Here is a 17403-nt window from a genome sequence, read left to right on the forward strand (position 1 = left end):
ACATTATTGCGAGGCTCTTTATTTTTAGATCTAACATAAATTTCCATTATTTATATTATAACGTCGTATTATTTGAGGAAATTCCATTCAGAGGCATGAAAGCCTCCTGACGCTCATAAATTGTAAAGCGACAGTTTTAGGCCTTATTTAAGAATTAGTTTCACCTATAGAGTCTGTTCGGAAAGAAAAGAGTCGTGGAATGTATTGGGCCCCATACATTATACGACTCTTCTCTTTCCGCACAGATTATAAAAGTATGAATGAAAGCCGCGATGAACAAAAACAAAAGCGCATATCTTAGCAAGAATATGCAAAAACCACACAAGCAAATTTGAACCGTATACGTTACGCTTTTAATCATACATCAGCGATGACAGAAAATGTATAAGGTCTCACACATGAGAGTGAATGAATGACATATCCGCCGACGCAGTAAACCCGTTCAGGGTAAATAATTACGTTCACTCATTTAGGTCTTCAGTGTTTTTATGTGTGGCAACAAAAAACGACGTCTAAAGCCGGCGATTTGTATGCGCGGAACGGAATATGGAGAGGGTTTTTAACTTCACTTAGCAAATTGTCTACATTTGTGAATAATTTATGCGCACAGGCATGACAAACGATTTTGGACTAGATTATTCAAGCGTCAAGGCACAGTTTTGTTCAGGAAGACACTAAGTATTTAGTTGATATTAATTTCTCCTCTTTAGTAAAAACATGCACGCTGTGCTGTGTTGAAAAGATGAGAAATTATGATAAAGTAAGCACTGCCTTGGTCCTGCGATATGTTAATCTTTTGATTGTTAAAGGCCTTTTCTCTTTATTTGTAAACTATTTTCATACAGTGATGATGTTTAAGATACCTAATTATGATTCAATTCGATCGCTAAACTTCGGCTAAGTTTAAGTTGTTTGTGCACTTTGGAAGAAACCTGCGTTGTGGATTTTGCTTTGGTCGTAGTTTACAAAAATATATAAATAAAAAAATAATAAAATTTGCAGTATTAAAAATGTTCAATATTTATCACTACATAAAATAGATAACTGTGTATACTTATACCAACGAACATAACAGTTTATTTTTTATTTCATCAGTTGCACAGTGTGAACACTGTTTTAAAGTAGAGAAAAAAATGCCTTGCCAGAGCAGCAAATATATCAATGATATTATAAAATCTTTTTAATATTCAAGTAAAATATTCCGTTAAAATACTGTTCATCCAGTCATCCCTTTAAATTAAACGTAAAAATCCCCAAAAACACCCAAACCAATCAAAGAGCTCGTTCCGCAACCATCCATCAACACTAATCGAAACGCGAATCCATTCACCCATTCGCTCAGTGAACGAGTTGAGCGCATGCGTTGAATGAGCGGAAGAGCTGCGTCACTCTTTTATATTGCGCGCTTTATGCCCCCTAATGAGGTCGGGCTCAACTTATGGACGGTCGGTGAATTATGGCTAGAGTAATTAACATGTAGCTAACAGTGTAGGGCAAATATTTGCTAATCGGCAAAACCAGTAAGCTTAAAAAGTTGCTAAACATGCAATGTTGCAAGCTGTTTGTTTTGTTAGTTTCCTACTTGGATAGATGTCGCTGTCGCACTATATGCGCTATATATGAGATTTCCTGAGTTAACGATCCCTGAGCCCGTACTATGAGCCACTGACAGTGTCAAAACTGACATTTACGCTATCGAGAACGTAATTTACTTTCTATACATTTCGTTTATCGCCATCAGATATATCGGAGCGGGCAGGGCGCTCACAAATATCTGAACCCGCCTCTATTGTCAAGGCGTTAGAGTGCGTGTTCAGATATTGTGAACACCTTGGCCGATCCGATATATATCTGATGGCGACTGTACCTACTTAGCCCGCCGTTATAAAAATTTCAATTAATGTACCTATACAGTGTAAACTTCATTCGATAGCGTGACGATCGTTCGCGTTTGCGTTGTCTATTTTTGTATGGGATTTTGAACAGCGCGCCAAGCGGGACGTTTTGGAAACTCAAAATCCCATACAAAATGACATTTAACGCTAACGCGTGCGTCACGTCACGCTATCGAATGGAATTTATTTACACTAGGGGTACAGATGTCGCTATGACAAGAGTCGCTGTGAAGGATGTGTATGTGTAGTTGATAGCTCGTTGGACCGGCAATCCAACAATTGTGGGTTTGAGTCCCACGTTGATCAGAGTTGATCACAATTACATTTTTCATTTTATTAAACATCTGGGTAGGTACTTTTACAGTTTATAAGTCAAATATGAACCCCACTGTCACTCGTGCCTAGGTTCTGTATCTTAACTAAACTTATATCTTATCAAAACTTACATATTTACAATTATCATTTTACATACAAAAATCGGTCGCTAGTGATACATCAGTTAATAAATCAGTACTATATCGAAGGCTGCGCTCATCATTAATAATTTATGTTAAGTAACGCAACATGTGCCCTGATTGATGCTACGCAGATGATTAGCACATCACATAAACATCAACATAACATGTGGTTAACATTGTTATTGTTACATTTGTTATTAATGTCTGAAGTAAGTCTAAATATAGACATTACACTTGCATTTTCTACTGAAACCTATTATCCCAAGAATAATGATATTAAATAATAAAATTTGACAAACAAAGTATAGGCAGTGATATTATCTTCTTATGGATAAAAGCTCAAGCCTCAAACCCAATAAGATTGACAAACTATTTTGACAAAATACCGAACCATTATTTAAGACTCCCATATTTAATCAATAATCAAGTATCAAGATTGTCATTGAAGTTTACTTATTTAAAACTACATTTAAATTACAAAATGACATTATAACGTCACACGATTAAACTGACATAAACAAACAAGGCCTACCATCGGACTGAGACCTCAGTGACCGCCCGAAACTTTGAGCATTAACAGACTAATATAATTTAGAACGGCCATCTTGATAAGTTTGTCTGTTTTTGACAAACAGTTGCCGGAACTATTCCCATTGCCGTTTCGCCTCAAATATATTTTGACAAGTAGTGTCCTTCATACTGGATTTTTTACAAGTACCGGAAAATAAGCCAACTATAGTCAAAGTAGTAGTACAAAGTAACTATGACAGTTCTAATTCAATACACAATTAGAGTTTGTGCGGAAAGTAAAGAGTCGTGGAATGTATGGGGCCCAATACAATCCACGACTCTTCTCTTTCCGCGCAGACTCTATATATGTATAATATTGTTCTGTGTAGACCTCGACGCCTTTGACAGGAACTGGTGGGAGTGGGGAGTACTTACCCGACATTTATTTTGGACCAGTTTTAGAGCTTTTGTACTATATAAGAGTAGGTAGTATTTAGTAAATAGAGTCTGTGCGGAAAGAGAACAGTCGTGGAATTAATGGGGCCCAATACATTCCACGACTCTTCTGAGATCAAATGTGCTAGTTCGAGTTTTGCCGGAAACAGTGAATTTATCAATTTTTCCTTTTTTATTTTTCATTTTTGTTTGTATCGAGTATCGCTCGCAGAACTTGATAAAAATTAGAACCAAGAGAGACCAAGTTATACTGAGTTTGTACCATCGCCCACACCGTTAACTGACAGTTCGTAAACCTTATTACAAAAGGCATAAGGTCCACCGATGGACAGTTAAGAGTGTTGCTGTTTGTATGTAGGGAACACAGACAAGACATCCTCCAGAGTCCAGACTGAGCATAGTAGCGCTATCCCCTCTGCCACAAATATACGGTAGTTTTACTCCATTTTCGAGTCAAAGTGTCTTTGTGTGACGTCCGTGTCTTTGAACGGACCAATCACGGCACGGGACTCGCTCACCTCGTCCCCCGCACCCTAGTATTTTTGGCAGCATCGTGTCACATGTCACATCGTGTCATGAAATAATTGATCTAAACTCCGTCTAGAGGATTCCTAGTCTATGGTAGGGAATAACAGACAGGGTCACTAATTACTAGAATCATCGTAACTCTCCAGTGAATGCCAACTCCGAAAGGCCGTAGGGTAGCTTAACTTTCGTACATACAGGGTGACCTGAGACTATGGACAAAAAAATCGCCAGTAGAGTTAAGGTGCATTGGGGTAACTTCTTGACATGCTATTTAATTGCCTGCATTACTCAAAGTGATCTTACATAATTAATAAAATAAAAAGCCTTTTATTTCCCGCAAAAATTTTACAGGTAACAATTTCTTACTTTATGATGGTTAGTAGGTAAATCAATATGCTTTATGCTTAAATACTAGTTTTTGGAATTATTGTGTTCTGTTATTAACAAATGATTTATTAATAAATCATTTGTTAATAACAGGAACCCCTCTCAGGTGAAGGCATCTTCCAAAGTTTGCCATTTTGTTCGGTCAAGTGCTGTTTGATGCCAGTTGGGTCCAGCTATTTTTATGATGTCCTCGTCCCAGCTTGAGTGTGGTCTTCCACTTGAGTAGGTACGTTCAAGGTTTGCCAAGAAATTTGGGACAGCCTGTATACAACATTTAAAGGATGAAATACTTGTACTTAACAGTTCAGTTTTATAAAGAAGTATCTCCTCTAAGTTTGCTTAATGCATTGTTCAAAGGCAATAAACTTTACTACCATAGTCGCTTACGTCGCTAAACTTAGCTTTTACGTTGAAGCCTCGTCAAAAATGGCGTAAGATTCCGCCGCCCTAAAGTCCCTTTCATATTCATATTCATATTTATTTATTCATATAACAATTAACATTGTGTTTGAAATTCTATTATAAATAACTTAACCTAATTAAATATTTACATTAAATTATTAAAATTAGATCTTATATAACAATCCATGCTCTTTTGGGGTACTCCGTCACAAAATGTTTTGTGTAGGGTTGCGTGCGAAGTTCTAGTTGGGAAGAATGTGCGGTGGACCATCGTAATGGTTAGGAAACGGTCGGGTTGACCCGAAAGTTTGAGGGCATGTGTATTGTCACGTGATCTGCGAATGGGAGAAAAAGTGAGATCGTAAATTTAGGGCTTTAGAGCAGGCTGGTGCGTGTTAGGAATTGAACAGGCTTAAGAAATGTGGACAGAGATGGATTGCGGTTTAAGAGGGTGTGCGATGAAGCCTAATTTAACACTTTCAGGTCAATTCATACGTAGCTACACTGATATCAGAATGAAATTTTCCTGATGACATTCAGTTATCGTGCATCGCTCGTACTTGTACGTACATGTATTGGTGCGGGTGATACACACGATAACTAAATAACAAGATTCAAATATTATTTTGATGTCAGTGTATGTTCGAATTGGCCTGTCTGTCTGGCTAGCTGGTAACGCTATTCTGTGTAAACATTTTGTTTTAAAAATTCACCGCGTTGGATACATATTTAACTAAAGCAAAATGGGGTCTGAACAAAATGTCTTGCTAGAAGGTAAAAAGGTGTTTGGAAATTTATATTTTACATACGAAATCTATTAGCATACTTAATTCCTAGCATAGTTATAACATGAACATTTGACATTTTTTAGTTTTTTTTTTTTTTTGTATAAGTATATGAATTGACTCACTAAATTATATTTGCATATGCCAATCTCATTACCCATGTAAATAATGTAAAAAAAAATGTATATAGTTAGATAATAAGAAATTATTTCGTACGCCAAAAGGCACATCATGGCTGTTCCTTAGAATATTAAGTTATAATCTATTTATGTACCTGTGATGAACGAATAAAGAATTGAATTGAATTGAATTGAAATTGAATTGAAAGTACAAACAATATTTTCAAGTAAAATTTATGACAATATTTGGTACATTTCTATGGAACTCGATACACAAAATAATAAGTTAAGACTGCTCCATATTTTGTTATAAAACTGTCGATATCATCTTAATGAAAAAAACCTTTGCTTAATATTCTCTTACATACACATTCCATTCATTTCCGTTTGAATTAATCTTACATACATCACTCTTCGAACAACATATCTCCTACAAGTACCTATATAATAGGCGTGAGACACTATGTAGAAAGCCCGTGTAATAAATGACATCACACAACCCTATCATAAATATTAATTACTACGGAAACACGATTTCAAAATTAAATAAAACGCATTTAATTTAGTGTCAATTAATATTTAACTTTTATGGCCGATAAAAAGCCCGCATAATCTGCCTGGTAATTTGTTATTACGATAATTTTATTTTACGAGAATTGATATTAATATTTTATAGTTAATTTTCTTTTTATTTGTTACAGATCGCTACCCCGGACATGATGACGAGTAATCAGGACCCGAGGCTTTGCGAGGTGAGTAAAATTCTCTGAATTTGTACAGAAATAATCATTTTCGTACGTAACGTAACTTACTTACTATGCATCTAGTATAATTCGCATAATTATTAGCGCGAGTGAGATGTATAGAAAATGTGTCTATGCAGTTTTGCAGCTTGCTGTACACACTAACCTTGGCTTGTGCTGTTGATACTTGTGTGTGTAACTGATTTGTAATTATATTTGTTCTTTGTATGCCTACTTAATTTTTATAAGTGAGAACCTGTAATTGGCTCTGTAAATCTATTGTAGCTTTTAGAAATATTTATAGCTGTTTGTTTTTCCATGTATGTAATAAAAATAAAATAAAAATAAATTACGTAGACGTTAGCGTATGACACTTTTGACACAGTCAGTGACTAATGGTACGGGATTAGTTCACGAAACCCTATCAAGCTAAAAATGTTGATCCATGAAAGTCATATTGACAAGTCATACACAACACTGAAAACGTTACTTCCCTTCCATTTTCGTTTGCAAAGGACTCGAGATCCTAAAATTTAGGATTTCGAGTATTTAATACCCACGCAACATAGCTTTACCTTATTACAAAGTGCGTAGGTATATTATCTTTTATTGTTCTGATATTAACAGGAACAATAAATCTACGATTCGGTTCTTTAATGAGATTAGCAATACTATTTTCCACAAAAGTTTAGAAAATGACTATGATTTATTATTTTAGAGATTACTTAAAAACTTCAATAAGGCCTAGTTTCCCCTCTGGGTTGGAAGGTCAGATGGCAGTCGCTTTCGTAAAAACTAGTGCCCACGCCAATTCCTGGGATTAGTTGCCAAGCGGACCCCAGGCTCCCATGAGCCGTGGCAAAATGCCGGGACAACGCGAGGAAGATGATGAGATTACTTAAAAACTTCTAACTTAGATTTTATGTTTAAATTTAGCTGCTTGAATATTTGCGACATCGTATTGTCCTAAAGTTCAAACGAATAACGTATTATTATAACTACAAATGGAACTCATACTGAACCACCATTTTTGTTTAGCCAGCGTATCGGGTTCCAGGTTCAATTTGCAGTGGTAAACACTGTCTGTTTGTTTGTCTCTTCGCACACACGTAGTCAGCAAATATAGCGGTCACTGTCTTTGATCATAAGGTCTGGTTTAAGTTAAGCTTTGTTAACATTTAGTATAGACTACTTATGTGTAGAAATATTTATACACATGTTTGGTACCTAAGGTACTGGTTTCTAGCCATCGGTCTTCGGATAACTACTTACACTAAGGCCTGAGTGGACGCTTGAAGCGGAGCGTTCGGCGGGGCGTGCAGCGTGGCGTCGGGCTCACGAGTAATTTGAGCAGCGTGCACTAAGGCCGCTCTATACGCTTGCATTTGTTTAACATGCACGCCGCACGCCCCGCCCCGCTGCACGCCCAACTCGAGCGTCCACTCAGGCCTTACACTTACACTAAAGAGGTCTGGAGTTCATTTAGGCGGTCTTCACATAGGTACGATGCAGTTCGCCTGCTGCATCCGTATTAGTTTGGTAACCAGAGGGTCTACCGTGAACAACGAAAAATGAAAGTTCGTTATCTGCCTGCCTATCGGTCTACCATGTTCGTGCGATAAATTTCGATTTTCGTTTTACGCGGTAGGCCCTCAGGTGGTTGGCTATGACCTGCGCGTGCGACGCCGCGCCGCGGCCCTTTCGCTCCGCGGCCACGAGCGGCGCTAATCGGGGGAAAATATGACCACGATACATTTACATAATAAATGTAACAAAGGTTTGTACTTAACAAGCTGTATTGTGCAGCTAAGTTTTGCAAACACCGCAGCGAACGAATATTGGCTATGTGCGACAAAATTGACTAGACTAGTCACTGTGCAGTGATGATGTAAAGATTTGACGCAGGAAAAGAGAACAATTATTTTTGTTGATTTATTTTTGGCCACGTTAAAAAAAGGAAATAAAAATCTCTGACAAAAGTCATTCGAATCCTACATATACCTGATTAAGTTTTTAAGTGCTTAAACGTTTTTGTTTAGCAAATGAACATGTTTAAACAATATAAAAATACACCATTCGTATTCATATAGGCAACAGCGAATAAACAGAGTGTTTATTTTTGCTCGAGAGCCTTAAGCTATGTACATACGTAATGCCTGGATTCAATGCACCTGTATAAAATCACATTCGTGAATGCACGATGCAGCTATTTTGTTCGAGCGTGGCTTAAGCGACAAGCGTTAAGCATTCTACGATTCACTGGCCTTTTTCTTCTGCTTTTTCAACCCTTTGCGATGCCCTGTTGGGTATAATTGTAGTCAGTGATACGCCATTCCCTTCAAGCTTTGGCTCTTTGAATTCAGATGTTTAAAATCACTGGTGATCTGACTGGTTCATCTTTTTGCTCTGCAGAAAACCGACCTCCTCTAAATAGTATAGAAAATACGTTTACTTTATGACGTTACTATCAGATCTGTATAACAACTTGTTAATATAACATGGAGTTATCGCCAGCAGAAAACGTCTGTCTCGCTCACACCAAGGCAGCTTACCGCGGCTAAAATCATTATCACGTACTTTCATGCGACATACATTAAGACAAAAGTTTATACTACATACTTATGTTATTTACTGTTTGGAATAATAGAAAAAACTATCTCCGTGGTTACTTTCCATCTGGTTATGGAACAAAGATGAAGCTCTGATAAGTTTGTAAAACTTAAATCAAAATAATAGGTAACCAAAACGCTATCTCCTTTACCTTACGGACGAGTTAGGGCACTCTCACACTGTAGCGCATAACTTAGCATAAAATAAACGGGCGTCCACACGCGACTCCCTGGGAACGGCCGCGTGAGCAACTTGCTTTGTTTAGGAAAGACCACCTCAAGATGGTACGAACAATTAAAAAGGATTTATCTGGACTGTTTTTACAGTTGATAGTGAGGTATAATGGTAGGACCCGCTAATTTGGCGTATTTTAGCTTTAGTATTACTGAAATAGGTTTTCAAGTTTTCAGTGTTCCGTACAAAACTTTGTTCACGGAACACTTATGGGATCACTTCGGTCTTGGAAATCTAAATGTTTTTTTTTAAAGAAATCAGTTAGAAATCAATTTGGCCGCGCTGCTACTGCTGACGTAATACGACATAGGATTTTTTCAGGAACTATTTTATTTAGCTTACAAAATTACAATACAAATAAATAAATACATATTAAGATAACGCTTAGTAAACGCGCGCAACAAATTAATATATATCCATTTTACCGTTAATAATCGAACCAACTCAATCATTATCATTAATCCAATCATTCATAATCCAACATGATAATAATGTTGCTATGTAGCTATAAATGCAAAATCAACTGCACTCCCAATTTTAATCACCGCTAGCAATGTATTTACCCGATTAATTACCGAGTAATCGATTGATTTTCCCAGCGACTATCGAATAGTTTCAATCAGCGAAATCGAGTTGCGACAGACCACGGCTATCCGCGATTCGTTTGGGATTCGATTTTTCGAAGCAGATTTATTCGAGCTAAAATTTCACGTAGGTACCTATTTTAAGAGAGTACCTATTTTACTTTAAGAATCGGTTTTTTTTTGTGTAGGCATGGTTGGCGTCTGTGTCGCCCTACTGAAAACCAGTGCCGCAGATTGCTGTGGCATTATGTATGCTGAGTGGGGAGTCCTAGTTTAACGTCCATTGCTTTTTTTATAAAAATCTGTATGTTTTCTTTTTCTTTATTTTTTTTTTTATTTTCTTTATTGGGGAGAAAAACAGATACAGGCCAATAATATTTACAGGTAGAATTACAAAAATGGTAGATATAGCCTACATCCTAAGACAATTCCCACTAGGAGGTGTGACAATAGTTTTAGGATAGCATTGTGATCGGAACTAAATAAACAGACTTATACTATACAAACTTACACTAAGATTTAACAATGCGACTTTTGACACTTCCAAAGCGACATTGAGCACATGCATAGGTTTATCGTAAATATAAATTACAGCTAGTAGACACTATAAGAGATACAATAGAAACAAGGGTACACAACATATATTATTAGAAACTTAAAATTAGAGTTATAGTAGCGAGCTGACTTTGCGTTTAAATTGAACTCGAGTATTATTGAATATGTCGGCCGAGACTAGGCGTTTGTTGTAGTTATTACATATCCTACGCATCGGGGCTCGCACCCCAGCGTTAGTGGCAGCTATCGGGACCGCGAATAGGGACAAATTTCTTGTCCTATAGGTTGAAGCTCGGAAACTAATAGCCTCAAGTAGCTCTGGGCAGTTATACTGACCTGTACATATATTGAATAAGACGGTGGCATCTTGGGCGTGGCGTCTGCTCGACAGCGTTTTCAATTTGTACCTATCAAGTAGCTTGTCATATGACATTGTTGTATGTTCGAGTCTGTAGTGGAGGGCTCTAAGAAAACGCTTCTGTACCGCCTCTACAGCATTAATGTAGACGGCGTAATGTGGGTTCCACACCTCTGATGCATACTCGAGGTAAGGGCGGACAAGAGCATTATAAAGTAACATATATGACGAACATTTTCTTAAAGGTTTAGCTGATCTGAGAACAAATCCTAACATTTGAAAAGCCTTAGCCGTTATTTTGTGGACATGTTGGTCAAACGTTAACTTCTCATCGAATGTCACCCCCAGATCTTTTACCTGTGAAACCCTTTGGACCGTCTCCCCTCCTATATTGTATTTAGAGACTATTATATTTTTATTTTTGGTGAATGTGATTTGAACGCACTTATCATACGCTAAGTATTGTTTATTGTCTAGGCAATAATGATGGAATCGGTCCAAGTCATCCTGAATGAGAGTGCTATCATGTTGGTTTTTAACTGTTTTATATATTTTCAGGTCATCTGCATCTTTATTTATGTTGTGGAGTTTAGTAAGGTGTATTGGGGAAATTTGGAAAAATGTCTAATCCCGAAAATCATTTAAAATATTCCGTTGATAACAAGAGTTTATTTTCGGAAATATCGGCCAATTTTTGATTGATTTTTCCTTTCGGAGTTACTCAAATAATACACCTTAAATGTATTTACTTTCTTCTTCTATTAAAATTTCGCTCTAAAACTAATATTATCAAATATAATCAGGTGATTAATCAAAGTAAAATAAAACCCAAACGTCTAGCCGTCTAAGCCACTTGTCTGTTTACATGGATAGATAATTCTAATCCTATCTAATAACAGGCTTACTGGTCCCCTGAGTATAATCCCGAATATTAATTAACCTTGAATTATAACGTTGAACTTCGGATTTTTGGGGATTTTCTTCAGCTTCGCGATGTCAATTTGTCAAGGTGTCATTTTTCCTTGTTAATTTTTTAACGGCTATTTTTGACGGCGCTACAGATTTTTATGATTACCTTTTCTTTAAAGGTGCATTAATAATATTAATTAAGAACAGCGAAGGGTTGAGTTAATAGAGGAACTTCTTGTTAATTTTATATTTTAGGTTAGATAATTGGAATACTGTTACATTGACAGTGTGTAAAAAAAAATCTAAACTTAAATTTGACATCTGGAGTAGGTAGAAAAGTAAAAAAGAACAAAATAAATAAAATATATTTATGCCACAGACAAGACATCCTCTAGACTGAGCATAGTAACGCCAGCCCCTCTGCCACTTATACGGTAGTTTTACTCCATCTTCGAGTCAATCCCGTGCCGTGATTGGTCCGTGTCTTTGAACGGACCAATCACGGCACGGGATTCGCTCACCTCGTCCCCCCGCACCCCCGTATTTTTGGCAGCGTCGGTTTCATGAAATAATTGCTCTAAACTCAGTCTAGAGGATTCCTAGTCTATGATTTATGCATACTGTACGGCTCCGTAGGTATAATGTGGAATACTTAGGTAGATTTTTTTAAGACGTAGTAGTAGTAGGATAAGCTCTTCAGTAACTTTCAGATTAGGTACTTAAAAAATCTAACTATAACTAGATTGCCAAGCGCTAACGTTTCACAATATTTCGTAAAGTTCAACTCAAGTAAATTCCCAACTAGTCAAGCCAGGTGCTAAGCTACTCAAACTGAAACTAGGTTTTAAATATGAAAGCCCTCATGTTTGCCTCCATACCGTATTCGAAGTGCAAACTAAATGCGACCCACTTCCCGCCAATCAATAGACTAATGAGGTCGTCGGTCGTTGATCATTCGCCAGTCATCGGCGAATCAACCGGGCCGCCGTGAAATTCAAAGGTCGTCCATCTTTATCGCTCTTGCTGTAGTGACAGAGCTGGAGATACACGGATTTATAATTTCGATTTTTTGCGGTAGGGCAGCCTATTAGACTATTTCAAACTAGGTACATGTTAGAAAATTGTTATTAACGTAAGGACACGAGACATTTTCACAGTTATGTAAGTGAACACTACGCAGGCTGACAAGTAAGCCTGAAAGCATTATAGAAACATTTTTACACCAGTGTCGACTAAATATTAAAAAATCGTAAAACAGCATATAAAAGCCCATCTCAAAGCACTCCCATCTGTTATCCTAAATATTACCAGCCGAAATTCAGCGAAATGATACCTAAATATTTACCAAACCGTCTCCGCGGTAACAAAACACATTGTCTAGCAACTCGTGTGATCCCTTATGTTTTACTACTAAGTTCATTCCCTTTAGCAAACGTATGCAGCAGGTATAACCAGGGAACCTTAAACCCAAACCTATATATTGTATTATAATAAGTAGGGGTCATAACATTTCGGTCGGATGATTTTTTATTATGATTCTTACGCAGGGTCGGGGTTTTTCATAAAAATATTGCAACCCTTAGGGTTAAGACGTTGTATCACTGTTTGTGTGTAGGGTGAGCCCTTTGATGTGATAAGAGCTTTGACGGCAAACATAGTGAACGATAGTTCAGCATAATAATATTGCCTATACGTAATTGGCTGTAGCAATATTGCTTTACTTTTATGGGTCTTTTGAGTCGGAAAATGCTGAAAATTCAGTAATATTAATCTGGAGAATGTGTTTCTTTGCAGTTATAGTTTCGGAGGGTTCTTATTCTTAGAGATCGAGATTTGTTTTTTCGTAATGTAATACGTACTTAACTACATCGTTCAGTAGACAGCAAAAAGGTTCGACGGACACTTTTATATAATGAGTGTTTAGAAAAAGCCTCTCTTTTTCGACGTTAAGGAGTTTCCCTTTTTCAGATTTAGTGAATTCAGTGTCATTTAGTAGGTTTGCCATTTTTTCCTTACAGTGAGATCTCCTTTTAAGAGCCGTGGGAGGGATTGTTGTAATTTCGTTGCTTGTCTATCAGTCTGTTAAATTATGTTTTTTTTTCTGTATAACTTCGCAAACGGCCTCTACAGAATTTCCCCATAAGAGTATGCGGTATCGTAAAACTTACATGATTAGCATGATACGTGTTAGAGCGTAAGCGCTGGTGGCCTAGCGGCAAGAGCGTGCAACTAGCAATCCGGAGGTCGCGGGTTCGAACCCCGGCTCGTACCAATGAGTTTTTCGGAACTGATGTACGAAATATCATTTGATATTTACCAGTCGCTTTTCGGTGAAGGAAAACATCGTGAGGAAACCGGACTAATCCCAATACGGGCCTAGTTTACCCTCTGGGTTGGAAGGTCAGATGGCAGTCGCTTTCGTGAAAACTAGTGCCCACGCCAATTACTGGGATTAGTTGCCAAGCGGACCCCAGGCTCCCATGAGCCGTGGCAAAATGCCGGGACAACGCGAGGAAGATGATGAGATGACGTGTTAGAGCGTATAAAAAAATCATAACTATTCACTGCTTTCGTTATCCTTTTGCGGATAAAGCTAGCTTTATCTCAGTGTAGCAAATGATTAACAACATTGTTCGTTCTTGTTCCGCGTCTTGACGAGTAGTAATAAAAGCGACGGTTTCCGAGCGTTGTCGTGCCGTAGAAATGCATCGACTGGCCGCGAGCCAGCTCCCTTACAGCGGTTATTATTGGGTTACTCATATTATTCACAGTTATTCGTACTGTGTCCAGTGAAGCGAATTTTACAATGTAGCGGGCGCTATGGTCGCACCAATCGCGACTAATACGAGGGGTATTCAAAATATTCTCGGTATGAGAATGAAAACAAACAAGTACGAAAAGTTTGATATTTTTATTTTTCAATATACTCCCCCCCTATGTTCATACACTTAAAAGATCGATCAATTATTTTTTTTAATCCCTCTTAAAAATATTTTTTATCTTTCGTGTAAAAATGCTCCTCCACTGCCGCCTTCAATGCTTCATCGTCAGAAAATTTATTTCCACGCAGATCCTTTTTAAGATTGGGGAGCAAAAAGAAGTCGCTGAGGGCTAAGTCCGGACTATACGGTGGGTGAGTAACAGTTTTAAACCCACATTCAACAATAGCTGCCTTGGCAATATGAGCAGTATGGACGGGGGCGTTGTCATGCAGAAGCAGAATACCTTTGGTTAACTTTCCTCGCCTCTTTTCTTTAATTACATCCTTTAATTGACGTAGAATGTTAGCGTAGTACTGTCCTGTAATATTTACACCTTTTTCTTTATAATCGATTAGTAATACTCCTTCACAATCCCAAAATATCGTGGCCATGACCTTGCCAGCTGAAGGGATGACCTTGAACTTCTTGGGATGAGCTGAACCCTTAATGTGCCACTGCATGGACTCTTGTTTACTCTCTGGGTCATAATGATGAACCCAGGTTTCATCTCCAGTAACTATTCTTTGCAGCACCTCATCAGGATTTTCACCGCACAGGTCAATAAAATCGGAACAACAAGCTACACGCATGTCTTTTTGAAGCCGAGTCAGCATTCGCGGAACCCATCTTGCACTTACTTTTGACATATTAAGATGGTCATGTATAATATCATGTACGGTACCAATAGAGAGATTGGTTACTTGTGCTATAGATTTTACCTTCACTCGACCATCTTCCAATATAAGTTTTTCCACTTTATCAATATTTTCTTGTGAAGTAGCTACTACAGGCCGGCCAGGTCTAGGGTCATCTTCAATACTCTCCCTTCCGCGTTTAAACTCGCTTGACCACTTTTGAATGGTAGATAAAGAAGGAGCAGACTCACGGTAAACACAATCCATTTCCTCTTTTATGGTTTTTTGATTTTTACCCTGTTTTGTCAAGAATTTTATCACGCATCGATGTTCTAATTTAGTTAACATTGTCAATTCGCACATGATGTTCATGTTTGTTCAGCAATTGCAGAAAAACAAAAGACCATCTCGGTTCGAATTATACTTTTTTTTAATGTCAATGAATAAACCTTAGCGGCCAGTAACGAAAGAAATTTTAGAAGAGGTCGTAAGATATCAATACCGAGAATATTTTGAACGCCCCTCGTACCTATTAAGACGCTTGAAGAAATTGCATGCAATATTCAATACATTGCTAACTACAGAGTACAATGAATTCATTTGATCGACCAAATACCGCAATGTAACGAAAATCGCATGCAATTTTTTGAATCGTCTTAATGAGGCTTTACCCAGGATGAAAGGCCTCAATGGATACATCATTAGTATCAGTATGGTTCTATGAATATTGACTTTATAACATTTAATCCAGATTTGCAGGCATATTATGGATAGCTTTATCCACGTGATAAAATAACTGTCACTTTTTAACACCGCGGGATACGAAGTGACGGACACCGTTTTATCACGTTGTCACGTAGACAAGAACGACCATCATATCCGAACTGGACGTCTCTTGCCTGATTTTATTGATGATGATTTAAATTGGTTCATCAGCTCCATGTTTGATTAAAATAAAATGTTTCATTCGTATTCTACAGCAAAATATTATTGCTACAAAAAGATAAAAGCTTGAATCAAAAATATTTCCAGTTCTCGCCTCTAAACCGCCACTAAGCTTTATATAATCCGTGGTCGCCACCATAATAGGCTCATTGTCACTCTATTTGCGTGCAACCACTAATAAATAGAAATACTAACGGATGCAATAAATAAATACAAATACCAGGCTATCAACCGACGTTTCTATTGTGGTGGTTATATGGCTGAAAGGGCGTGATTCTGCGGGGAACCTTTTGTTTTAAGACATTGTTGTTGTGTTGAGTACGATCGAGCTATTAGCCGTGAGGTCTAGAACTGGAATGTCTTATGTGTCAAGGAAAACTTGAGGTACTGTTTGTAAGAGTAGGCTATAATTAGTTGGACCTTTAGACGTGTCAGTGCAAATTCAGTTTCAGATTTGTTACAGGCTGGTTCTTTTTTTAAATGACAAATCTTAAATATTATATAGTAATTTATTTCTAGCGTTCCATTTTTTCCATTTTAAACTTATCATTGCAATATCTGTAATATTATTGGTATTTTCAATATAGAAGTCAAACGACCAGACACACCTCAACATTAAATAGAGATTCTCTAGAGTTTTGCTTAGATATGAACAGAAAGTGGAAAATTCATTGTCTCGGGCCAAACCAAACCAAAACCAGGCCAAATCTCGGGCCAAACTTGAACTCACAGCTCCAGGATACCAGCCCACCACTCTACCAACTGAGCTACGGAGTCTTTGGCCCCATAGAGAACATGCCAATCGCTATCGCTCCGTAGCAAACGAAACGCAACTGTCACTATCACACTAAGATGGAAGAGTGATAGACACAAAGCGATTCGATAGCGAAGCGCAAGCGATTGTCACCTTGGCTAGGCCGCCTGGTTTTCTCAAGCTTTCGACTCATTTAAGCCCACTTTGCAATAGGGATACTCAGCTAGCACATACGCCATTTTGTTTTTCGCAACGGCATCAATGGCTCACTTACCGTGGCTCATTGAAATATTTGAAATAAATCCGCTTTACTGCGGGTAGGTGCGGCTGGGCCCGTACCGTGATATCCCGAATCACAATTAGCTGCAAGATACGGTAACATTATACATAACAATTGCAATCTCTTCGATTAGATAATTATTTTGTTGTAGTTGGCGTTTAACGTGTATTTTCATAAATATCTGTCAATTCTAAAACGCTAATGTTGTACATGTGTTGTACACGTCTTTGACATGTAACCGAAGTTTTAAAAACATGCGTATGGCAATTAACCTC

The 17403-nt window shown here is 37.7% G+C and overlaps 1 protein-coding gene across 1 annotated transcript in view; it reads left to right on the forward strand.

The window, feature by feature from the left end:
• Positions 1–17403, forward strand: part of LOC134647818 (leucine-rich repeat neuronal protein 1-like) — a 348919-nt gene that overhangs the window by 149594 nt on the left and 181922 nt on the right. Inside the window, exon 3 of the mRNA XM_063502144.1 lies at positions 6242–6292. Within this exon, the coding sequence (XP_063358214.1) occupies positions 6257–6292 (36 nt within the window). The 5' untranslated portion in view covers positions 6242–6256. The remainder of the gene's footprint in view (positions 1–6241; positions 6293–17403) is intronic.

The sequence above is a fragment of the Cydia amplana genome, chromosome 5 (assembly GCF_948474715.1).
Source record: "Cydia amplana chromosome 5, ilCydAmpl1.1, whole genome shotgun sequence".
NCBI lineage: Eukaryota > Metazoa > Arthropoda > Insecta > Lepidoptera > Tortricidae > Cydia > Cydia amplana.